We start from the raw sequence: 26231 nt of genomic DNA, 5'->3' as shown, positions 1-26231 counted from the left end.
ATCTATTACTCGGTGGATTTTAGCCAGTTCAGGTAACTTTCTGCATTTTTTTATATGAAATGGTGCTTGCAACACATACTAGAGACCCATAACATATATGATCTGCTAAGATTAAGCCTTTGTCCATATTTTGTAAAACTGCCAAAACATCCCATACATTAGTATATTGCAGAGTATTTAGAGCAAAACTTGCAGAAGTAGGTTCTGCTGTAACTGACACCACTAATTCCTGGAGGCCAAAGTCTACATGCCACCTCACTGACAGTTGTTAGGTGGCTACATCTGTAATGGACAATCATTGTTAATATTGAAATTAGTAAGTGTATTACTGTCTGTATTTAATGGGAATAACAGCAATGTAAGTGAATTGACACTTCAAAATACTAGTTTCTTCTGCAGTCTGAGACACACTTGTTACTTAGTTCTGCTTCTGCTAAATAAAAAATTGCAGTCCCATTAAAAAGGCGTAAGTTGAAGTAATTTTTTTTTTCAAAATCAATAGTACCACAACCCACAGTAGCTGGCTATGTAAAAATTGAAGCAGTTCAGATATGTTTGTAACAAGAAAACAAATTTATTGATTTTAAAAGACAAGACACAATTTCGTTTTGAAAAACACAAGAAAGCTAGCCTGAGTTCAAGTCTGAAATATTCAGAAAAAATCCTACTGTCTTTAGTATGTTCCAGTCATTTTTTTAAACAACACACTAAAAGTTAATATATATTTTTATAATTATAAAAGTTCCCCAGTTATTGTACAGTACACAATACAAATTGCCCACAAACTATTATTTAGCTCCTGCCAGTTTTGAGAGGACATGATATACTAAAAGATTTAGCATTTCTCACAAAAATCACATCAGGAAATACGTATTTACAAAATCAAATACATTATACAAAAAAACCATCACGTTATTCTGTAAAGATGTCTTCTTTAAATAATTAAAAAGTATATTCAACTGTAGTCCAAAAACTGGAAAAGAACATTACATTATCTCACACATACAATCTACAAAAAAGTTGCTTACCTCATTTACATAATATATTCAGTCAACTGGAAAATAAGAGTTTGAATATGTCCTAGTGTTATGATATTTCTGTGCTGTGGGACTGAATAATGTAATCTGCCACTTACTAAGTGAAATTTAAATGATGGCACTTAAAAAAAATACAGTATAAAATAAATGCAAGAAAGGAAGTTTTCCTAGAAGGTAAGAAAGCCCTGAGTGATGACAAAATTACTGATTGGTAGCTCTAGAATTAACCTAATTAAAGTTTACCACCTCAGGCACAATTTTCCAAGTTTTTGAAAGGCACTCAAAGTTTCTTTAACAGCCTCATTGGTTATAAACTGTAAATCTAAATTTTCAGTGAAGATGAGTGGAGATGGGCAACTTGCTTTGGTACTAAGTTGTATTTTCTTACCGTATTTTAAAAATTGCTTAATCGGGTTACTTTAAGATGGATGTTTAATGTTTAAATACAAGGCAATCATTTTAATATTATAATGAATTTACTTGGGGAACCCTTGAAGTATTCTTAGTGTAAAAAGCCCTTGCTGGTATCAGTGAGTCAAAAAGAACTGAAGTGAGTTCCTAGTAAATAGCAATCCATGCGAGGTTGTTCCTCCGAAATCTAAATTCCTCTTACAGAGACATCTATTATTTCAGAATAAAATTCATCCAGAACTGAAAACTCTTGTAAGATGTTTGCACCATAATCAAGAAAGTGCTGAAGAACATACAAAAAAAATATTTCCTGATTTAGATTTAAGCGAGGCTCATTTAATGCTCATAGGCTTGTTCTGGGACTTTTCTACAGTGAATTTCAGCCTTAATAAGCAATACAAGAACAATTCTTACCAAGTATTTAACTACTCAGGGCTTCCAATCCATAAACACTAATTTTTTTTTTCAACAGGAAAAGGAAAAAAATCAGAATAAAACAAGAATTAAAATGATTATTTTCAAACTAAGGCATATTTTACTTCAAACAAACACTAGGCAGTCACTTTGTAAGTGGCTTTTACTATTTCTTAGTTAAACTGGTAAACTCAGGTCTACTGGCACATAAAATCACTAGCAGCAATGATCAAGGCATGCAAACTCAGAAGCATTTACAGTAAATTATGAATAAAAAAAGTTAAAACCCTTTGAGTATTGCATTTATGTTAATTAATTATGCATGAACTTGCATTAACTGACTAAAAATGTTTACAACTTACTTGCACTATACAGCTGACAATTCCATTAAATAACTTAAAATGAGACCTCTTTTATTCTCCCTCAGCTAGACTTAAGTAAGTACAGCTGCACTTAGTGTTTACTGACTGATTGATATTGAAAGAAACCAGTAGAAAATGTATTGTACTCTCACTTAGTAAGATGGCATTTCTATGAATCTCTACTTGCTAATAAACTTGTTCCCTTGTTCTTGTAAGCAGTATTTGTAAGAACAAAGGGGCTTTTTGAAATGGCAAAAGGCTTGTGCAATTATTAGGTTGCTTTTAAATTCTAATTTAAATAATAAATTTTAAACTTCTGACATTCAATACGGGCCATCCAAACTGTACCCCTGTAGATGAAGATGAATAAAAGACTTTCATCTTTTAGCTGATCAGTATTACAGTGACTGGGTTTTAAAAGCAGTATCAATATAATTGTGCACTTTTTGTTCTTATCAAAAACACTGCCAAAAATTTCAATGCAAACACACCAAAATATTCTGCAAAATTTATTCTTCTTCACTAAGCCTTCTTTTAATCCTAAAGATTCTCTTTTACAGTACCAGAGTATTCCAATACTAACCTACCTTAGGAGATTTTCAAAATAGTATGAATATAGTTTATAAACCTTTATCTTCTAAAGGCATCTTAAAGTAGACAACTTCCTATCTGTAGAAACATGTTTGATTTTCTTTATATTTTTATGCCATTATGAAAACAAGGGAGGTGAGGTACTGTTTTCTATTAGACAGTACACGTCAATGGCAGTGAATACTTATTCCTCTATCTATTGAGCCTCCTATAACAAAACCATTCCCGTACAGTATGCAAGTATTTACTTTAGACATAATTAAAATAATTCTACAACACTATCAGCTATTTCAAAGTATATGCTCAATGGACTAATTAAATTATCTAAAAAGCTTTGTTCCCATCATGTTACTTACAATGCTCAAAGGGTTAATGCAAGGCATTATATCAAATTAATTTCCTAATACTAGAACTAAGCACTGTATGTTTATGCTTCTATTCCAGTTTTTATTGTTTATCTTAAATCACCAAACAAATTAGCAGAGATACTAGAATTCCATTTACTGATTTGTTTTAAACCACATACAAAGAGGATGTCCTGTTAGAAAGACAAGGGCCCAATTTTCAGAAATTCATACTGCTCTCTCAAATGAATGTTTAAAACTCTGAAATTATTGTTGTATACTTCTATTACTAATAAATCTACATTTCATCAGTATTTTTATGGCTATCAATCATTGTTTTTATTTTGTAAAAACATTCTGAATTAAATTGGATTGCAGTGCATCTCGAATAGAAAATTTTTTCTAAACAGTGCAGATGTCGATTGGTCAGAATGACAAAGATTTCAGATATTTTCTCCTAGGGAAAACAAGGTGAATGAGAAAGTTTTTAGATGTTTAAAAATGCCTCACTTTAAATTAAATTTGTATATAGACCTATACATTCCTGAATGACAGAACATTATCTTCTTATTTTTGAACTAAAGGCAGTAATGCTATAAATCATCATTTTATAGGTAAATAATTTAAAATCTATCTTCCAAATTTTTATGGAACTTTTTTAAAAAGAAGGTGCTTACAGCATGCTACAGTATAAGAGCAAAACACAGAAATAATAATGAAAACAGGGAAAAAAAAAGCTTTAAAACTGATTTACCTCGAGAAAGATGAAAATGTACCAACAAATTTTAATAAATATAAAACTTTTGAAAATTGGGCCCTGCATTTTGAAAAGGTAGTTCAACAATACCCATTCCCCCACAATGTTCACTGTGCTATTTGTGCTAATGGGGGAAATGCCTCTAAAATAATTATTTTGGATTCCACGTCAAGCTTAGGTAAAACACATAAACCATGTCAACTCTCATAATGTCTACCCTGTGGATACATGCTACACCTCTCTAGAGCACTAGCAATAGACTTTAGAGCTGGTGTGACAATGCAACCGCATGCTACACATTATAGAATATGGACTGAGGTATTCGTATCTCTGTAGTTTAATGATTACTAAACCGCAACTATTAAATAGCAAGACTGTGCAAAATGTTTTATCTAAGTGTTTGATTAAAATTTCAGTACATGTAAAAACAAAACAAGAGATCCCCAAACCTGTAAGTGTACAACACAGCTTACAGTAACATAGTTGTTCTAAAAAAAATCTCATAAAATCTTTAGAATTTAAGCATAGGAATACAGACTCCATTCAGTTTCCTGCACCTGGGATAGTTCCAATTCGTTTTGTTGACTCATTGTTTTCAGAAGCTATGAAATACATTCCATTTTTGTATTCAGATTTTTGTTCTTTTTTATTTCTTTTTGCACTTTGTGAACAGTGAACAACTGAGTGGAGTGGGGAGCTAAATAATGAAACATACTCAGGTCCCACCTTTTTTTAGCAATCTAGATTTACCTATTACAATCGTACTCTTTTTCTCAGCAACAACTCCAACATTAAACCAAGAAAGGACAGTAAGAAGAAAGCATTATAGGTCCATCAACACAAAAATTTAAACAAGAACTACAGTATTAAAAGAAGCTGAAAATAAAAAAAAATGTTTAATTATTTCACTTTATTTTACTTGTAAACATCTTATAATGCACAATGAAGGGGAGTAAATGTTTATCACAGCTTAGTTTTAGCATTTTTGGTGAAGGGTACAGGTGTAGTGATTTCCAAGGAGAAATCAGGACACGCTGAACGATATATGACAACAAAATCTATAATGAGAGTCAGTGCATTTGTGAGTTTAGAAATAATTAATATAACCTCACTTTCACTTTTTACTGAGGCAAAAGCCATCTACTGACATTGGTAGGAATTATGCCTACATAGAATGAGCAGGATGGGTTCACCTCCCAATTCTGCCAAGGAATTTGAAATTTAATTTTGTACACCAATGAAGTTAGGACATTTTAGTTGATGTGCAGCTGTATTTGGAGCATGTGTAAACTCTAGCAACAAACTTGTTGCTATAAATATGCTGTTCATTTTACGTGCTTTCCTCCCATTTGGTATGTATGAGTTTAAAGTCATTTTCAGACACACTAGATAAACCGAAATAAAAGAATTCCTAATTTTCTCACACAGTCTTTTCTGTAAAGTTGATCTTTTTGTGCTCTCCTTCACTTTTTGGCTTGTTTAATTCCACTATTTTAGTGTAGCAAATTCATGTGTCTGCATAATGAAATGTTTAAGAAGAAAAATTTGAGTTGTTTAATGTCAATATGGTCTCTATAAACTGTCATTATTCAACCATTAAAATGTAAAATCTGGCTGATACCTCACAAAATATAGAAATCAAAAACATGCACTGCATTATGTACCTGCTCATTTATTTCTTTTCAGTTTTTAAAATTAAAAGTAGACAAGGGTTTAGAAAATATATAATTACGCTTGGGCCTATGGTCAATCTATTTTGACATTTGAAGCTGGTATTAAAGCTAGTTTTGCTTTTCAAATTCCCAAGCAAATTTTATTTCTAATAAAGTGAAATTCAGCTAGAAATGAGAAAAAATAGGTTTATTGTCATTATAAGAGGGATATTAAAATCATTTAATAATAAAAAAATCCTTTTATTCTTTTGAAGGCTATGTAACCTGTCCTTACTTCTTAGGGAATTTGAAAGTGACAGGCACACCTTGTTGAATTAATTTAAGAGTTAAGAATAACGAAAAGTACTAAGTCTTAGCTTCAGTTCTGTTTAAGGCACCATGTAATAGCCGAGGTACAATGATCCCTGATGTACATTCTTAAATGGCAATGGTCCATCTAGCCACCTATTCAAATTCTACACAATTGGGAATAAGTACAAGTGAGGTGTGCCAGTTACACTGCCTTATCTAATTTTTGTAAATATTTAAATCCACTTTAACAACAAGGAAATATTTTTGAAAGGAAAATTATGCAGGTTGCTACATTCCTTGCATTCTATAAATCAATTTTTGTAAGAGCAGCAGATTGAACCACTAGTAGGAAAAGACCTGGAATAGAAGAAAGTCATCCAAATGGAATGTTTTCCTGTATGTCCAGTTCAGCGTAAGTAGCACATACACTTAAAAGTAATAACAATAATAATAATAATCATAATAAGAATAATAATAATCAAGTCATTTCTTTTTTAGCTTCAGTTTCTAACTACAGTACCACTCAACAGCCAAAAGCACCTGTTCAGTGGCCCCACATACAGCATCAGTAGTCTTCAAAACAGAGGAACTGGTATGCAAATAATATCTGGAACTTTTGATTTTAAAGGAAGCTTGCATTGTTTACATGATGGTCAGATAATTAGGTACGTTTATGACGTACACATTATCACATTCCAATTCTGCTATTTAAAGTTGCTTCTTGCTTAGAGAAAGAAACTAGGAGATCTTCCCAACCCTCCAGCATTATTACAAAAAATCCCCCTGAATGCTCACAATTTTATCAAAATAGTGTCTTCTCATTGTCCAATGAAAAGCACCTTTTATAACAAATTTGATACATCTGCTGTCAAATAAGTATGCCTCCAGTGTAAATCAAAGAAAATAGTTCTTTTGATATTTCACAGAAGTGCATCTAATTAAAAATCTATCTATATGAAATCATCATCATAACTAATAATTAGCATTAATTTTTTTTTAAACTATGAAAAAATTTAAATTATTATATGAGGACAAAAACATTAACACTAAGCTTTGCAAAAATCTTCCTTGCATTTGCTATGAAGAAAACTCTTCATATTGAGTGGCCAATGTAAAATGATTCTGTTTACAAAAAAATCTTTTTTTTTTAAACAGATCTGGCAAAATATGTACACCCATTCCATTTAACAACTCCAATAAAATAAAGTTCAGCACAGCTAAAATTTGACAACAGTCGACCTTTGGACTTATTCTCTTTATTTTATTTTTTTTTTCATATTAAACCCAAAGGGCTAATGTAATGGGGTGTGTGTCGGGGGGTTGGGGTGTGGGGGAGGTTACATATTAGACTGCAGTGTATGTATTTCCAGTAGCACTGCATTGTCTGATAGTCTGAGTAGTTGCAACATGTTCATTATGAATTGGGTTCAGGAGGTTCTGCTGTACTCCACTCTCAAGCACCGGCTGCATGCAGCCCACCTGGAATGCCTGGTTTAGCTCTGTTTTCTCCCTCTTGGCTTGTGGCTCTCCATTTTCATCCAGTTCTTCATCTATTTCACTTTCAACTTCACTGCCTTCATCTGTACAAACAAACCACCATGAAACTAGTATAGAGGTAAAAAATTCTAATGCAAGGGTCTGTATTTTGCAAATAATAGTTGAAATAAAAAAAAAAACACAGAGAAAACTAGTGAACCGATAAAGCACAAATGGAAAATTTAAAATTTTAATGGAAAAAGTCAATAATTATCTCAAATAGGTAAACAGAGTCTCAGCTTTGATCACTTGAATTACACACCAGTGATTCAGTATGTGGAAAAAAGAACTTCAATCTCGAAAACAATCTCTAACAAACAACGTTACTTACCTTCATGTTGCAAAATACCTCTCCTGTCTAAGACACGATAAACAAGAGTTGTTACTCTTAGATACAGAGAGGGAAACTCAGGTGAAGATATTTGGGGTGACCTGACCCCAAATTTTGACATACATTCTTATGCTCACTAGCTGACTGATTGGGGGTCAAGTCACTCTAAATCACTCAACTAGTCAGTGTAAGAATGTATAAGAATGTAAGAAGGAACTATTTCCTTCTGTCCTCTTCACTGACAGGTTATCTGACAACCACCTGCATGCAAATCTGCCTTCTTCACCTAGCAGAACATATACTATAGATAAATATACACAAGCATCCTCCTCTCCCTCTTCCCACAGCTGTTACCCCCCTCTATCCTATTGTATACAACTAAATTCTGTGTAAATATTGAAGTATTTCTGGTGTGAATAATAAACATCTTTAAAATATATTCTTATTTTAAAACAAACCTATGCTATTGTAGTCCTTATTATATACTGCATATTACAGATAGCTTATTGTATCTATACAATATATTAACGTATCCATATAACATATACGTGCACTTCAAAGCATGGTACAGCTCTAAATTCTGTTTTACTGCATTTTTAAAACATCAGGACTTATTTTGCTCAAAGAAACACATTAGCTCTATAAAGAATTATACATGGAGAGATTAAAATGCTCACCTTTATCCATATTTCCAGGAGACACAGCATTTAAATCACCAAACTGCAAAATAAACAATAAAAAAACTGGACACAGTCTTAAGCAAATGTGAACTTCTGATTATCTGTGATGAAGCAGATCTGCACTCCACTGGTCTAAGGCTATCATTCAAACATGATCTTGCCTGCAGCCACATCCACAGTACAGCAATTAATTTTCCATTCCATCCTAGTCTTGTGCTTATTAAGACAATTATCACTAAGTAAACCCTCAAAAATTAAAAAGGGAACTACAAACTCTTTTAAGATTACTTCATCAGGGCCTCTGTTGCTTGAAGTGAGCTATTTCTGTGTTATGTAAAGACATACATTATCACAGATATCCATTCTGAACTGCCAATATTTAAACGAAGAGGTTTTTTTTTAAATTTTCCAGAGACAAATTTAATTGGGCTGGAACAAAAATGAAGGTCTGTCACAGTGTTACAAATCTACCTGTGAGGTAGATGAAAGGCATTGCTGAGAAAGGGTTTACAGTCTGGTAAACTTCTCTATTTACATCAAAAAAAATCTCAAAAAAATTGCTCAAAAGCTAGATTTATTACCTCTCTTTCCTTCCCTGAATTCTATAAGTTTCTCTTAAATAAGAATTGGCAAAGCAAAATGCCATCAATTAATCTCAAATGAAAGAAGTACATTATTTAGATAAATACATTTCTAACTATAAATGATGATACTAGTCTTTTCCAGAAGAATTTTGCCAATACCAGTGTTCAAAGTTGGGACAAGAGGAAGAGAAAAAACTGAGAATGCTTTTCTCAGCTGCAGCACCAGTTTATACCGTCTTACGGTGTTTGTCATATCGTAGTCTTAGACTTCCTGATTTTATTTCAGCCACAGTCACTGAACACACAGAAACGTAAAAAGACATGCATTTTATGAGTATTTGCTATTTATATTCTGTACCTCTCACCTCCAAAGTTTTGAGTTACTTACTTCCTCTTAGTATCTCCATCTTCAGTCTAAATAAACTTTTTAGAAGAACAATACTGCATTTATGCCTAACATATACAATATTTGTTAATTATTGTTAATTGTAATATCTTTTTATTACATATAATAACATATATATAATAAAAATAATAAAATGTAATATAGTTTAGAAGAGAAGAAACGTAGTAACTGTATACTTGTGTAGTACCTTACTGCAAATATAAGGCAGAGATTAAGCAAATATGCTACTGGTGGGTCGCTAAGCAAAAAGAGTGTTACTTAGTTTTCTGAAACACATCATGCCGCGTGATATAAAAACATTTGACAAATAAAGCTGAGACATTTCCAATTTCTCTTGAATGTACAGCATCTATTTGTAGTATTTAACAAGCTTATGAATGTATCTTGAGAGAAGTATGATACCTGATGCCAAATGAACTCACAAAATGACTTGCAATTTATTGGTAACATAGAAGATACAGTGACTCCCAAGTGTAAAAATGTATCAAATCTGTTCCATTAACTACCTAACATATTTTCAAATATATCAATTTTCCAGCCCTTTTGAAGTGTCATTCTTTCACGACAATTCATATATTCCTCACCACCTCACTCAAAATGAAAGGTTAGATGAACTACTGGGAAAAAAAAAAAAAAAGAAGGATGAAAGAAACTTAGCCTTGCCAAAGATAAGTATAAAACCTGGTTATAAATTGAGACTCTTGTTCTGCTTTTTAACCCAATGATCTTTGAAACATGTATGAAAATTAACTGTGTTGCAAACATCTATGTATGTCTACGTTGAGTTTATTACATGTATGTGAACAACAGCATACAAGCCAAAATTCTGCATGTCAGCCATCCTCAGGCCAGTGGGGGTACTCAGCTCACTTGTGTTAACATTTGTGTGGGAATTCAAAATGTGTGCAAATACATGTAAACAGATCTATGTAAACAACACTTTCCTATTACTCTGTTCTTTTTGTTTTATTTTCACATAAAATACTCAGTTGTCAAAAACTGGAAAAAGGTTGTGTATTGATCAACGTTTTTCAAACTATGGATGTGAATCTGTATGCAGATCTGTAAAGAAGCAAGCTCATTTGGAAATAATTGGTTGTTAGAATTCAATGTGATTTTAGTACCCTGACAACCAATGAAACATGTTTGAAACTGTTGTATATGTTTGTAACCCAATCTATTGTTGTATTCGAGAACATCCTAATCCTACAGCTCCACATAAATGTTTTAAAAATTTGCAGACACATATCCGAATTCACCACTAAATCTATCAATCTAGTTAGTCTCTTACATATTATCTTACCTCTCCCATAACTGCAATAGGTGTCTCTCCTGTTGCCTGAGCAACACGATGTTCTACTAAGTAAAACATGTATTCATCGTAAAGCAAGCGGATCAGATGAAAAGAGCCAAAGCTAGCAGCACTGCGCAAGGTTAAATCTCGAATCACCATTGAGCTATTCAAAAATAGAAAAATATATATATTTATGTATTATATGTCACAGTCATTTTAACACTTATCCATGTAGACATTTCACCTCAAAACCAATATTCTCAAAAGTAACATTATCCACAAATGTCTGATGTATGGTGTCCTCAGAAAGAGATGTCCAGGAAAGGCAAGCATTTGCTTTTCTCCTTTCTCTAAAGATATTGTTGGATACCACATTATGTAAGAAATGACCAGATAGTTTTGTTTTCAGTTTTTCTTTTGATATATGCATAACTACCAAACTTAAGTGTGTATAAAACCCAACTTGAAATAAAACTTTGTGGAAAACATAAAAAACTAAAATGGTAAGAAAATTATTATTCAATTTTAAACAAACTAATGCTTAAATAGTGTCTGTTGTGTCCACCTTCTCAATACAAAGGTTTTAATTGCCTAGATTGTAAAACTTTGAAACTTAAAATTACAAAAAGATAGGCTTGTGTGTATGTATTATATTGACAAATTCTGGTATCTTCAGCAAGTAGTTGCTACAGTCATTTTCAAAGAACAAGGTTTACTCTGATAACTGTTTCAATAAGCAGCTAACATGGAATGCTTGCTTAATGTTCTTTTTACACATTAAAACCAGGTTTTGTCTTCCTTCTCTAGTAAACATAGCTACCACAGTGGTTTAATAAATCATAGTAAGTCTAGTGGGTTAATAATTGTGAGTTATTCAACCCCAAAATTTCACACTATGTTTCTAACTCAGGACAAAATGCCACTTGCATTCATTTGCACATGGCCTTTAAAACAATAAACAAGGCTCAATTAAGGCTGACTTGCAATTAGCCTTGAGTTCAAGGTTAACAACAGTATTCTGAAAAAAAATGCACGTTTTTTGCAACTTAGCGAGCCACTGTTTGATATTACATCTGTCAACTTTACTATAGTGAAAAATTCAGAAAATAATAAAATAGTTAGAATGTTTTAGAAGCTTATAAATACTACCTGTAGAAAGACCATTTTAACAGAAATTGCCGTGCTGCTTTAGGAAAGCTGGGTCTTCCTTCATATGGTTTCAACGCTTGCATCATTACATTATCAAGCCAGGCAGCCCACTGCTCCAGAGTGCTCTGCTGTTGAAGAGTCATCTTGAAATCTGTTTCTAGTCTCTGAACCATGTTGTCATCACACTGGCACACCCAGGAAGCCTGCTCCTGTTACAGCACATGGCAACTTTTGAATTAACAATACATAAGCTGAGGCACAGAATGTTATTCTTTCTCAATTAATCAATTCAATGGGTGAAAAGGACAAAACCCACTTTCTAGACAAATCACGGAACACTTTTTATTTCTATGTCTATCATAATTCTATTGGAAGCAAATGGGTGGGAAAAGCATAACATTAAAAGCAGACATCAAATAAAGAAATTAGAACAAACAATGGAAACGGCACAAGTATGTAGTAGTTTTCTACATTCATTTTCAAAAAAGGCTTCAACTTTCCTCATTCATCATTTTTCTACCGATATATTCAGGACTTGTTTTTTCGGGGACTACAGGCAGGGCAAGCAGGAAGAACAGTTATAAGTGGGGCTAAAGTAATAAAAGAAATAGCAAAAAATCAAGTGCAAGTTTCCTTTTGTTTTGAAGAAGTTAAGCTTAACGACAATTTCTGTTATAGCATCTTATAAAATAAAACTTTCTGTGTAAAAAAGGATTGTTTTGTTTGCTAACTATATGCAGCAATAGATAACACATTAGTTAAAGTACAATGTAAAAACACACTCCGCATACAATAATAAGCGATTTAGTCAGTGTTATCAAGTTTAAATAAGGTTAGCTGGTCAATTCAGCAACTGAGACAAAAATGAAGCCTCACTAACCGCAAGCCATGCCCTTAAAACTCTAGCTATCGTGTGCCAAGTTAACACCTCATTCACAGACTCTGTTAACATATTACAATACTTAATATATTGTATCTTTGGTCAAGTACTGTTGACTGACTTTTGTTAAAGATTATTAACAAGTACGTTAAAGCAGTCATTCACAAGGAAAAGACACAACATAGAACTACCAGTAATCTGGAACATTTCACTTTGCTGGGCATAAGGAAAAAGATACATTTCCTCACAGGAGCAGAAACAAGTGGACAAAGTAAGCTTTGTGAAAATATATTCCATAGCTAACTGGAAACTAGTTCTAATCTGTACTAATCCAATCACTCAGGAGATCTTGTAAATTTAAGCATAGGCACTAGATAAAAGTATACTAACGGTACTGTCTTTGGAACAGTCTCTACTGAAAACAATGTTGTATATTTAACAGCTTTTAGAGACTTTCAGCAGCCACACTACTATCTGAGATCTAATTCTAAGCTATCATTTATGCTATTACTAAGATATCATTCATGGTACTCATTCTAAGAATGTATTTGCTCTATATTTCCATACAAGTTGGAAGAATATGTGCACTTCAAGACAGTAAATGGAAACAGATAATGGTTCTGAGCTCTTACTTTCGTAAAGTGTAAGCTGCCACGGTTGCAATGCATCACTGAATATATGAATCAGAAAAACATTCTCACTTCACTTTCTTGATAGAATAATGACAGCTAATAAGAAAGTTCAAAATCACAGAGGAAATAACACTTTTTTTGTTATTTAAAAATGCCTGTTATTTAAAGCTACATTTTACCTGAACATTGGCAAAATCAACACGGTTAAGATCATTGAGCATCTGATTGATTTGAGAAGTATTTTGAAGCACAGCACGAGCTGCTTGAGCCAGGTGATTAAGAGATGTGTATCTTCGCAGAGTCTGGGCAAAGGCACTTACAGCGGCAACCTATGAAGAAAGGAATTTATTTTTAAATATTGTACTCTTTTATCTGTAGATTAATTCTACAGATTTGAGTCTTTTATCTTCATTTTAATATTCTCTATTAATGAGTCCTTGTATGTGAATTATGTCCATGTAGCAGATAAAATGATTTCTTCCTTACAATTTTTTGACAAAAGTTATTTCCTCTCCCATTATTTGATACTTGATGCTAAACATGAAATTTAGCATTAAAGTTGAAATGCAACTGCTTTTAGATGCTACTGCCCACTGGGTCTGCCATTGCAAGAATAATACTGCAACAACTTTGTCTACCTTGGTTTGTATCATCCTCTGTGGAATATTGTTCATGGCATTTGAAAGCCAACCTTCAAGGCTTTTTGCAAAATTGCGAATGGCTTGGGTCAAGGCACCTGTGCATTAAAGAATAAAAACAGAATGAAAAGAAAGCAATGTACCTGTCTTGAAATGTTTTGCATCCTCAGTACTTAGGTACTCAACATTCAGGTCTGCTGCTTGCACTTACTAAAAGACAAATCCAGTCTAGGTTCGGAGTGCCTCATTTGGATATAGATTTTGTAATAATTATGTCAGTTTTCACATAATAAGCAGTTCTGACTTCCTCACCTAACAATCTTTCAAGGCATTTGTGACCACCAGTATAGTTTCAGGCACTCCTATAGAAGAAATCTGCAATTTCAGTAGTTGTTGTGATGGACATTTCCATCACAAACTTTCAGCTTTCCATTTCATCCAAGAACCTCTTTAGAAGAGCAAAGCTCTGGCAAAAATTCCAGTTATTGGAATACTGCAGTTTCCTCAAATAAGCCCAAAGTAACCTTAAGCCATGTCACAGTACTGCTTGTTTCAGTTTTAAATAACAAAATCCCATATGCAGTGCTTAAGGATATCATCAATAAGCAAGATACAGGAGTGTGTTTCACTAATAGAAAATGAGATTATTCAAATGGCTGTGTAATCCATCTGCACTTCTGTTTCTTTCTATCCACCCAGAGAACTGCTGAATGGCTGACTGAGATTTGGAGAGAAATTTAAGAAGCCCCTACAGCAATCTGCACTACTCAAAATATACTTCCTAACTTTTCACAGGAGGAGCACAGAAAGTATTTTCATAAGGAACTACACTTGGAAAAGAGGAAGTCATTATCTCCTGAGTAGTAGAAACATCACCTTCCCATACCTACCACTTGCTCACTGACATAATAGCATCTACTCAAATGGCTGCAAAAAGGAGGAGGCAGAAAAAACCTACAGGTTTCCAAAGACCTGCAGAGAATGAATGCAACTACAAAAATGAAGAGGAAAAAACTAGAAAGAGGAAATAATAATTACTTTCAAAATATTTTAGCTACATATGAGAAGGAAACAGTCCAAGTAAAGATGACTGGATTCCTTTTATAAGGCTGAATACCCTGGCAGAGTAAGAAAATCAATGCTGATAGAACTTGTCTTTAAAAAATGTTCTTTTACTGTTTTAATTACTGATGATCCTTTTTTTAGAAAAGTTTTCTACTAGGATAGTAAATTTACTAAACAAAAAATGTATTCTTCATGACATCTTAATGCCTTCAAATTTGCAGTGATAAGCAGCAGAATCCATATCAGTAATTTGTATAACTGACCACACACTTGGACACTTAGCTGAAATCTCACAGTTAGATGAACAGGTGTTTTCCCCCCTTGAGGTTTCAACATGAAGAACAAGCCTTTTTTTTAAATCCTGTCAATCACCTAGCTCACTTGTGCTGCTTTCTAAACTATTTCTGTGCACTTACTAAATAACCATGTATTCACTCACATTTTTTACCAATAAAACAAGAAAATGCTAAGTGGAAAGAATAACGTAAAACCTGTATTAATGATAATTAAGACATTTAAGGAAAATATTACTGCTTTTTTGCTTCTAATATGCTTATTACTTTTTCACCCAACCATATTTTACAAAATTATTTGCATCACTGTAATGCTCATCTCCTTTAAAAGTAAATACGGAGAAGCAGATCAGATCTTAAGAATGGCCTTTAACCAAGATGAGAGAGGAGCTAATGAAAGCAATTCTAAGTTCTGGAGAAAAAAGCAGCTAAAGTAGATAATCAGGCATCAGTATTGTATAGTACAACCATGAATTTCTAATGGACTTTGGAGATATCTTATTAAATATAGAATTTTCTCATACTTCATCCTTAAATACACACCTAGCTATTACCAAAACCTTAAGTACCAATATCCTCAAAGCCTTCTCTTAAGTTCATCTGGCTACCATAGAAAAATGAGAAAATACTTTCACAGAATCACATGATGAGTGTGGTGCAAAGTAAATGGCCTGAGAGAGTCAAGTGTTACTACACACACACACACTGATGTTGCAGTGGCAGTTACCATTAGAAAATCTCATTCAGATAAGCACCTAAAAAGCTCAAATTCTCAGCTGCAAACCCTCTGACATGCAAATCTCATAAAAACAAGGCTTTACAGTCTTTCCAGTACTTTAAATTTTTGTCTGCCTGGAATTGTGTAATATGGTGTGGAAATATGTTTAGCATAAATTCTCCACCTCTGATAGAAACTAATTCACAGGCAAATTTGTTCCTGTATGTTCTGTCACTTGTGAAGGTGGAAAAAGTCCACTCTAAAACATAATAGCTCTGTTCTGTTGCCAAAGACATGAGATAATTATGGCCCTTATTCTTGACCAAATGGACAGCTTTTCTATTTTCTTAGGAAAAGGACATTTTCTGTTTTATACACTGCAATTCTTCATTCATTCTGTGGGTGCTAAATATTTCAGCTGACAAATTTAACATAGAGGTAAAAATAAAACAATTTTTTCCTGAACAGTCTTTTTTTTTTCTACTCCAGTAATAGGTATCAAACAACTGAGTAGCACAGTGAGACTTTTCTAAAAAGAAAAAACACTGAAAATCTAGACATGAAAAACAATAAACCTTAAAAAATTATATGCTTACTTCAAGCACTTTCCAAATAAATGCTTATCCCTTTTTTGAGCAACTGCTGTTGATATCCTTGCATTTATTCAGGAAAAAAAACCATAAACATGCCTTTGAGAAAGGATTTACGACCCCTGTTCCTCTACAGAGTCCAAACTTTCCTATAAACTGCTACTTTCCAACAGAAGATGATGAATTTGTCTACTTCACCCAGCTCTGTTTCTGTCATAGTAAACCATTAAGCACAATTTTAAGCCTTTACTTGGTCTCCTGTAATGGCTGGAGATAATTCAAAAGCAAAAGTTCAAAAGACAGTAATATTTTAAATATTGAACAGTGAAGAGAGAACTTGTATGGAGCATCATTACAGGAAAGCTGACTAGAAAAAGCCATTTAGTTAGCTGGTCCTAAAGACAACAATCTTCCAAAGGTAGCTAAGTGGTTGGACTTTTGAGCAGAAAACCACTGGACTGTTCACAAAATACAGGCAGAAGTCAAATTTGTTCTGGAATCTGATAATGCGTTTGCATCAAGAAGTCTGATAATCATCCCCAAACCAGGAACGTCAAACACAGCAGATGTGAATTATTCAAATATGACTGGTAATTCTAGAAAGAAAGAAGTTGCAGGAAAAGGACCTAATGCCTGTAGTTACTAATACTGAATGACTGTGTCCCATTTTCTTGAAACCCTGTACTGGTAATGCCCAATGCATCTTATGAAACAAGGCAGGAAGACACCACAAGCTAAGGAACTATCAGATAAAAACTTCATTACAGACTGCCAGGCTGTGCAGGAGAAGTGAAAAGCACGAGAAATGCAAGGCAAAAAACAGGTTTGATGAAAAACCATGTCTGCACCCCTTTTTCTTAGGAAAATAATATGCTTTTGAAAGAGGGAGTTTTAATTCAACCTATGAAGTGTTGTAATTATACTTGTGGGGTTTATTGTGCAGTTATCCTTGCCTATTTGCTTGTGATAGACTACTCTCAAATTAATATCTTCTCTACTGGCATTGTCATTAGATAGAAAATTAAAACATCAAACATAAACCCAATGCAAAATGATTTATACAAGTAATGGTCAATAACTGCATATATTTGAGAAAACATTCTTTTTTTATTCTGTTACATTGATTAAAAAAATAAATTATGTCAATCACTACCAAGCACTTGCTCTTTCCCTAAAAAAAGATAAAACTGCCTTTGCAAATGGCTGACCTTTATACATTTCCAGTTCCAAATTTTTTTACATCATACCTAAGTTACTAAAACCTAATTTTATTTCACTGACAAGCAAAAAGTCAGTAATACGTTTCTGCAAGGCACTACCTGCAAACATTCTTACACAGTGCTTATTACTGCTGGAGTCACTATAGTAAAGGAGGTGTTCACAGCACCACTAGTTTTGTTAGCTGCAAAGCTACTTAAGGCCCTATTTTTTTAAATTATTTATATTATATTTTTATTATAAAAATATTAGTTCAACTCTATAAAGTGACTACTGTTTTTTCGTGGAAAGGTTATAATATATAGGAGTTATGATGCTTATAGCAGGCTGATAACATGACTTCCTTGTACTATTTAGCACAGCATATGTCAGGCAATAAATACTTTATAAAGGAGTTAACTGTCGTCACATAAATTAATTTTCTACCAAAAACAGCCATAAAAAGTACACTGCTGGAGCTCCAATGGATTCTAGTAAAAGTAACTTCGAAAAAAAAGCTCTGCTCCTGGTAATGGTTGAATGGCTGGACAGTTACTGATTCTCTCATGCATGACATATGACAAAAAGAACAATAGACTGAAATAATAAATTGGACTAAAAATTTTGACTTGATTTTTCATCACTTTAACAGCCATTATAATTGATTTCAGCAGCCACCGATTAAGGAACAAAAGAGTAACTGTCCAAAAATGGAATCGCAAAGATCATATACTTTTTTTTTTCCCAGACTAATCAAAGATTAATATAAAATGTTCAAACTGAAAACTAATGAATTTAGTGGAAGGACTGACTAACATTAGTGCACACTGGCTCAGGGCCACAGGATTTATGTCTATCAAGTAGTCCAGAGCCAGAGTAAAAGGAAAACATTTTAATCTGAAAATACAACACACACAGAAAGAAGTATCTTTAGTATGAAACTGTACCTTGAAAAAACAGATCTTCCAACTGCACTAAAATCCTCAGTTACTTTTAAAATACAAAGCATACATCAACTCTCAGCACAACTCCCTACACAACAAAACTGAAGATAAATGATACACAATACTTTCCTAACTTTCAAACTTATTCCTATAGCTGCCTTGTGAGGCACAAGTCCACCACCATACACATGCATGCACAAAAATCCTTACAAAATGTTTCAGATGTTTAACTTACTAGGAATAGGTCTAAGGACATCAGGAATGAGAATCTCCACTAAAGCCTGGTACATCACATGGTCACAGTTACACATCCATTTCAGAATAGACTCATTCTTGCACAGAGTAATCAGCTTTGCTTTTGGAAGTCGACTTTCTATTTCACTCAGATTGCTGGTGTGAAAAAAATGTAGCAAATGAATAAATTATAATGCATTTACCACAGGTAAAAATCTGCAATGGGTGTTAGAATGTATTATTTTATAAAGACATCATAGATGTCTCAACTACACACAATATAACTTCTTTACACATTTGTCACAGGGAAATGGATTTTAAAAATGCTTCTGTAGCTCTGCTACAGCTCATAAACTATGCAGAGGTATGAATGGTCCTTTTGGCCTAAAAGAACTGGAAAGAATACAGGGAAAAGACATCTTTACTGTATAGTTGTCCAAGCAAAGAAAAAAAAAAAATGGACAACACAGTAGTTTCAAGACTGCACTTCAGCATACACCCAGACTATAGAAAAAAAGGCCAGACAATATCAATTTAATTTGAAAAATTAGCATATGAAAAACTGTATTATTGCTCTGCAGGTAAAACTAATGAAAGTTTTTTTATTTTATTTGACACCTGTATTATGTTAACATGAAAAGCAGTAAACGAAGAGAAACATTTCTTGACCTTGGTTCAGTAATAGTAGTGCCATCAGGTGGAGCAGAGGGAGAATAGCGCCAGAAAGTTTGCCACAATTTTTCTATCAAGCTGAATTGAAGATTCACAACCACATCCAGTATTGCCTGAGAAAATAAAACACAAGTACAAACTGCCTTCTGCTCAACTTCCCCCCACTTCCAACTCCAACTAGACTAATAGTTTTTCTTCCTTTACACAGTGGAGCAAAGGCAAACTGTACATTTCTCAACTTACAAATAATGTCTGTTTTAATACCTTTGATACCCATAAATTATTCAGCACTATAACCTGGTGTGCACAGAGACTTGAGTAAGGCGAAGTGCACATTCATGGAAGCCTCCAGAAATGAGTATGGCCTACGTAAACATATCAGAGGAATTCATCCAAACAAAATAATTAATGCAAGACCAAAGGAAACCTGCCATTTCATTCATTTTCACAATGTACAGGTTTGAAAGTACCTTCAAAAATAATTTTAAAAGACATACTGTTCAATATCAAATGTGGCTGAAACATCTCAGTGTTTTTTTAAGATGAGAAAAAAGTTACTGCTTTTAATGTAAAAAAATATTATAGTTTAACCTGATTTATATTTCCTATTGACTAAACCAAAGATCTGCGTGTACAATCTGAAGTCTACTTTCTCAAACATGTGTGAACATACACATAATTATACTTCATTCTCCCTGTCTATCATGTATAACTTTTTTCCCACGTAAAGGGGACCCTCCAGAAAAACTTATTTCTAATGTCCTTTCAAATGAAATAAGCAAAATATCCTGAGGGAAGGTCACACATCACTGGCATGGCTGCAATATATTTGGCATGACTGTCCTGTACTCACCTTCACTAGAAATCATGAACTTCAAAAAATAAATGGTTTATAGGAAATACCTCACAGTGCTCTCGATAAAGACTCTGCAGTGATTTGATGTCTTCAAAAGTAGTACCATCTGGCAGCGAAGATATTTCAACTTCTCCAAACTCTGGAAGTACTCGAGATGCATCTGTTTCCATGACAACATAATGAAAAAGGCCTATTGTAAACGATGCCAGTTACAGTATGATTAAGAAAAAATTTAAGGATGATACAAAAGAAAGAAATTCCAAAAGGTCATAATGTGCAAAGAGAAAAGCTTTTCATACCTGTTGTATGATAAAATTGTAAAGAAATTCAGCCAGCATTTTTAAATCAAAAAAACCCCAAAATTATTCTTGAAGACATTAAAAAGATGGCACGTACATACTACATGTATACAGAAAAGCTAATGCAGATGTTTTCAGAATGTTGCAGGATGAAGGAAAATATCTGTGCCAGTGTACGAAACATTAATCCTTGAACATTTTTTTTCTAGTTCAGCTGAAGTGTTTCTATGTAGCCAGGTATGATGGTGCTTAGTAGACTCAATATACATTTTTATTTGAAATTTAATAGACTTTCAAGTAGAGCCAATGTGTGCTTTTACTATTTGCCACAAATGTTCCTAGAGACAAGCTGATTTAAGAGAAAAATGCTGGACTGAAAGGTACCTGGAAAGGAAGATTCGAAACATTTTAATGTTACCATGTTCAGTAACAGCAAAATTAGGCCAAAGGATTTGGTGCTTGAAAATCTCAAGCAAAGAAGCCTACACATTCTGCAGTAGCACAGCCAAAGAGTATTCTTACCGGAACAAGTAAAAAAACTACTATTTGTTTCCATTACTGAGAATACATGCTGAACTGGATCAGAATCTGCAACTTGGATATTTTTAAACATTAACTTTCAGGTTCTATTTGATAAAATTTTCCCACTTACAACACTACAGCACATTTTCAAAACAGTCCACTGGATGGTTAACTTGCAATAGTCATGCAATGCCATCACCCCCACTCACTTTTATGAAATATAATCCACTGTAGTGCATATGCAGGAAACAACTGCAAGTGCGGGAACTGCAATATGCATATCTAATATAATACTGCCAGCAACCACACTGTGATGTATACAACATTAAATATATCACACAAATATAGAATTTGCAATTTTTTTCTTTTATACTTATATAATGCATATTAAATATAAAGCTCATAACAAAGAACATGTAATTTAAGTGCCTTTTTATTCTGTTGTGTAGGAATTTCAAAGAGGGCATGGCAACTTTAGAAGCAACTATTGTATTTGTGTGACTTGATCTTCACAGTGATAATGAAGTTCATTTCATTTATACAGCTGTATAAAACCTGCTTTCATACCTAGAAACTGTTGATGATGTTGACTTTGGGCAATTACAGTTTGTTCAACAGATGTGCCTGTCTGTTGACCACTTCCTGTGAAGCCATCTGCAACTCCATCCACTTTCTGCATAGCCTTATACCTACAAAAATACCAAGTACAAAATATCCTTTCTGTTCACTCCTTCATAAAAAAGATCATACAATCTACGTTTGCTCTGATTTCTCCATCTTGAAATAAAATACTGAGGAAAAGTAACAAAAGAATTTTCACATTTTTATTTTATTTGTAAATAACAATTACTAAGGGAAGCTAGAGGACTAACAATGCACTACCAATTTCATGAAGGTGATATTACAGTACCGCTACCAATTTCTTGTGGAATTTAGCTTAGGAACAGCATACCATAAGACCTGCTAATTGACACCGAAAATAATGAAATCTTCCCCTTTCTGAATAGCTTGAATTCACAATATGTATTGTAACTCAATATGAATTATGTAACTCAAAAATAATGTTTCATTACCTTAAGAAAAAACAACATTACTGTCTGAGGACAGTGAAAGACTTTTCAAATCCAACAAACTTCCCTCATAAGCATAGAAGGCCTGAGAAGATAATTGGAAACCTAAACTCTTCACTGTCAGTTCTCAGAATCTTTTATAAAGGACAAAAATCAAAATTATACAAATGGGAATGCTGGTTTGGATGGTGAAGTGTTGTTTCGACAGTCTGACAGGCTGAAGATCATGCCTGTCACTTTCAACACAACTGAGAATTTGTTGATCTTAATGGTAACATCGTGGATGCATTGCACTTTGGAAAACAATTGTAGCCACTGGAAAAGAAAATAAGAGCTAAATAAAGTGTGTTTTAATGATCACTTAAATTGGAATTGTTGTGCAGACTGTAAAACTCCGTGTTAACTTCAGAAATGTGACAAGAAATTCCACTGTCGATGCATTAGTTTGAGAAGCAACTTAATCAGTTGGGAGCATTTAATTTCATTTCCAGTAAACATAAACTAGCATTCACTCTGTAATTACTGAGATTTTACTTCAAAAGGAAGTTTCCATGAAAAACATCTGTTCAATATTCTAGGCATTCCTGACATGAATCTAAATATACAGTAACACAAGGCAGACAGAAAGTACACTTTTCAACAGAAAGGCTCCTCTCCTGATGAACAAACAGTTCTATAACTTCAGGAATTTTAGTGCTTGAGAAAAAAGAAGACACCTGTATCTATTCTGTCTCTAGGTCACCCATATCAAGTTTCACTTTCTGTAATGGTCTGGTGTACAATCCTATGTCTGTGTGGCAGTGCACCTCTCCCCCTTCTCTGGGCTGTTCTACAGCCTCGGGAGCTGCTGGCAAGACCTCCCTACCTTGACTGGTAAGTTGGGTGCGTAAGCACCACTTAACCGCACCAGCAACTCTTACTTGGCTAAGGCAAAGAATGGCTCTGTCTATACTGGGAATTGTCAGCTACAGCTTGACACCTTAAGTAATGAGTTGGGTGGCCAATTACCCTTTGAGTGTCCCTGTCACTCCTACTGGACTAAGGCACAGAATGGCACCACCTGTGCTGGAACTGCCATTGACTGGTCGAAGCACGGAAGAAGAATGGCAACAATCAGTTACTTCCTGACAACCCCAGGATGCTGTTGCTGGATCATAGCCCAAGTGGAAATTGAGTGAAACAAGATACTGTTTCTGGAATTTTTTTTGAGAAAATTACCCACTCAGGTTGTGGTCAGGATGGAAATTTGCTGATGACTAAAGCCAATCATCTCACAGCCTTATACACAATGGTCCTAAAGTGAGAGACCCTTTGAGCTCTCCTGGACTGCAGCAGGCTGTGACCACATCTCCCCCTGAGCAGGACGCCACTCAGAGCTTGCAGACCACTACATCTTGTGATACTAGGGGAACCATCGACCATCGCAGAAAGTCAGCAACGGGGCCTGGGCTGATACCCCTGCTCCTCAAGGCTCAACTCTTCACCTGCTGAGGATCACAAATAAGACGTGAGTATTTCACTGAACTCAGGGGCAAACTTTTAGTAGGTATACCTTTGCTGTAATATATATTGCAAACTTGAAGTAGTTAAGGTAATTATGTAATTTCATGATTTAAAACAAATTTTATTGATTTTCTGCTAAAATCTTATGGATAATCTTGAACGGTGAACAAACTTCTTTCTTCTCTTTCTCCCCTTTTGATCTAATTCGTTGTCCAAGTGCAGGACTTAGAATAGATCGAGCCGCACCTAAGCTCTGTTAAGAGTTTAGAAAGCAAGGGGGTCTACTCTGAACCTCATGACTCAGTGGAAGGGTCTTCCCTTATTCTTTATCCCACTTTCTAGCTCTTTCCCTTCTAGACATAAACCATTGACCAAGTCTGAGACTAAGATTAGATCCAGCTGCACCTAAACTCTGTGAGAGTTGAGAAAGCAAGGGGATCTGCTCTAAACGTCATGACTCAATGGAAAGATCTCCTTTACCCTATTACACATTTAAACTTTATAAACTGTTTCCCACTCTACTCTGACTTGATTTATCTCTGTGCATTTACTTCATGTAGTAATCAACGGCATGAAGCTTGCCATTGAATCTAGTGAACTCACATTTCCACAAATTCTGATTAAACCTATTTCACTTAAAACTCTGGTGGTAATTCTTCAAGTGATCTGACCTAATCACTCCTTTCGTGACAGCCTGTTGAACACAACAGTGAAACTCTAATTAACTGTATTAAAGAATAAAATTTCATCTCTGGTATCATGGTAGCACTGAACTCTTCTGGATGAGCTTGTTATTACTTGATAAATCTACCTGCAATCCAGGCAGTTCATCTGAGAAGAATTCTTAACTTGTCTCTCAATTATAATTACAAATACCAGGCAGATCAACTTCTGGAAATACTTGTAAATCAAAACCTATACTTCAAGACAGTTCCACAGCTTTCTGCAAAATGTATTATTTTACTGACCCTTCAGCTCCTGAAATAGGATTAAAATTGTTTTGAAGACATAAAAATAACATTCCTCTAAGAGTTTTTCAGTTATACAAAAAACCTTTTAATTAAAGTATAAAAGCCAACTTAATCCTTCAGTGCTAGGAATCAGGATTATCCACCTACTTACACCACTGTGGTTTACGTAAAATATGTGGGCAAAATTCTTAATTCTGGCACTCTGACAGGTAATGTGTCAAGAGTTAATCAGTTTCAGCAGCGTTAGAAATTCACTTGCAAAATGAAACTAAAGAATGAAAAAAAGAAAAAACATCTTTTTCAGGAGCTTAAGATTAAACGGAAGTAGTCAGTGGTTAATAATTTTAGATCTGCTGGTTTTTATGTACAAGTAGAACTTTGGCAGTTTAGGCATCAAACAGCTCTCCAGAATTCTTTAGTTAAATTTTAGCCATTTTTGGTGCATGCAAAAAATAGTTACAATTTCCTAACTGGTAAGAGTCACATTTTCTAAAATTACCCAAACTTTTACTCTGTTAATTTTACTCACTACTAACATATATCTTATTTCATCTTTCATCCTTTTCTTTTTCCTTTTTTTTTTTTTTTTTTTCCCTTTCTTTTCTTTTAAATTACTGGGTGCTAGGAGACTGGGAGCAGAAAATACCAACTAACCTTACATGAGTATTACACTTTCTAATGACATTTGACCCAGAAAGGAGATGATTTGAATCTTATATAGGTTACATAAACAGTAAAAGTTTGCAAAGTCTTTAGTTAACAACAGACATTTTCTCAATTTCTGCAAAGCTATGAAAATAAAAAAAACCCCACTAAACCACTCAAATCAGAACACGGAATCAGGTAATTCAGAAATGACACTGAATGATATGCTGGTCTCACTTTGCAGTTAATTCAGAATACAACTTCATTGACTTCCATAGTCTAACTTTGACATAAGGTCATTAACACAAACATCCTCTCTCTCTGCAAAACAGATTAATAACTTCCTGACTAAAATTCATGTGCAGCAAACAATGCATTCATTAAAAAGATAAATCAGAAAGGGGAAGTATAATTAAATGCCTACTTAGTTTGAAATGCATGTATGAAATTGGTAGGGAAAAGAAACAAGCTGAAAACTATCAAAACTATGAGAAGCCAAAATGGATTAACTAAGCCACAAGACAGACAAAAAACAGATAGCAGCTTTTTCAGTTAAATTTTCTGCAGATTTTTTTGCTTGCTTGTACTGTTGCCATGCTGTCACTATTCGGATTTTAAGTCTTAGAAGTTAGTATTTTTCTG

At 33.9% G+C, this 26231-nt stretch overlaps 1 protein-coding gene across 4 annotated transcripts in view; it reads right to left on the bottom strand.

The window, feature by feature from the left end:
- Nucleotides 1–550: 550 nt before the first annotated feature.
- RFX3 (regulatory factor X3) overlaps nt 551–26231 on the bottom strand; it is a 128091-nt gene continuing 102410 nt past the window's right edge. For 3 of the 4 annotated variants that reach the window (XM_056324083.1, XM_056324084.1, XM_056324085.1), the window contains 10 exons: nt 21968–22089; nt 20627–20739; nt 19721–19836; nt 19053–19207; nt 14011–14108; nt 13552–13701; nt 11861–12069; nt 10721–10874; nt 8425–8467; nt 551–7460 (listed from right to left, as the gene is read on the bottom strand). In XM_056324083.1, the coding sequence (XP_056180058.1) occupies nt 7225–7460; nt 8425–8467; nt 10721–10874; nt 11861–12069; nt 13552–13701; nt 14011–14108; nt 19053–19207; nt 19721–19836; nt 20627–20739; nt 21968–22089 (1396 nt within the window). In that variant the 3' untranslated portion in view covers nt 551–7224. The remainder of the gene's footprint in view (nt 7461–8424; nt 8468–10720; nt 10875–11860; nt 12070–13551; nt 13702–14010; nt 14109–19052; nt 19208–19720; nt 19837–20626; nt 20740–21967; nt 22090–26231) is intronic. The other variant, XM_056324086.1, reaches the window with a different exon arrangement.

Source organism: Falco biarmicus, chromosome Z (assembly GCF_023638135.1).
Source record: "Falco biarmicus isolate bFalBia1 chromosome Z, bFalBia1.pri, whole genome shotgun sequence".
Lineage (NCBI taxonomy): Eukaryota > Metazoa > Chordata > Aves > Falconiformes > Falconidae > Falco > Falco biarmicus.
The sequence above is the reverse complement of the archived record's forward strand: the minus strand, read 5'-3'. Positions and strand labels throughout refer to the sequence as shown.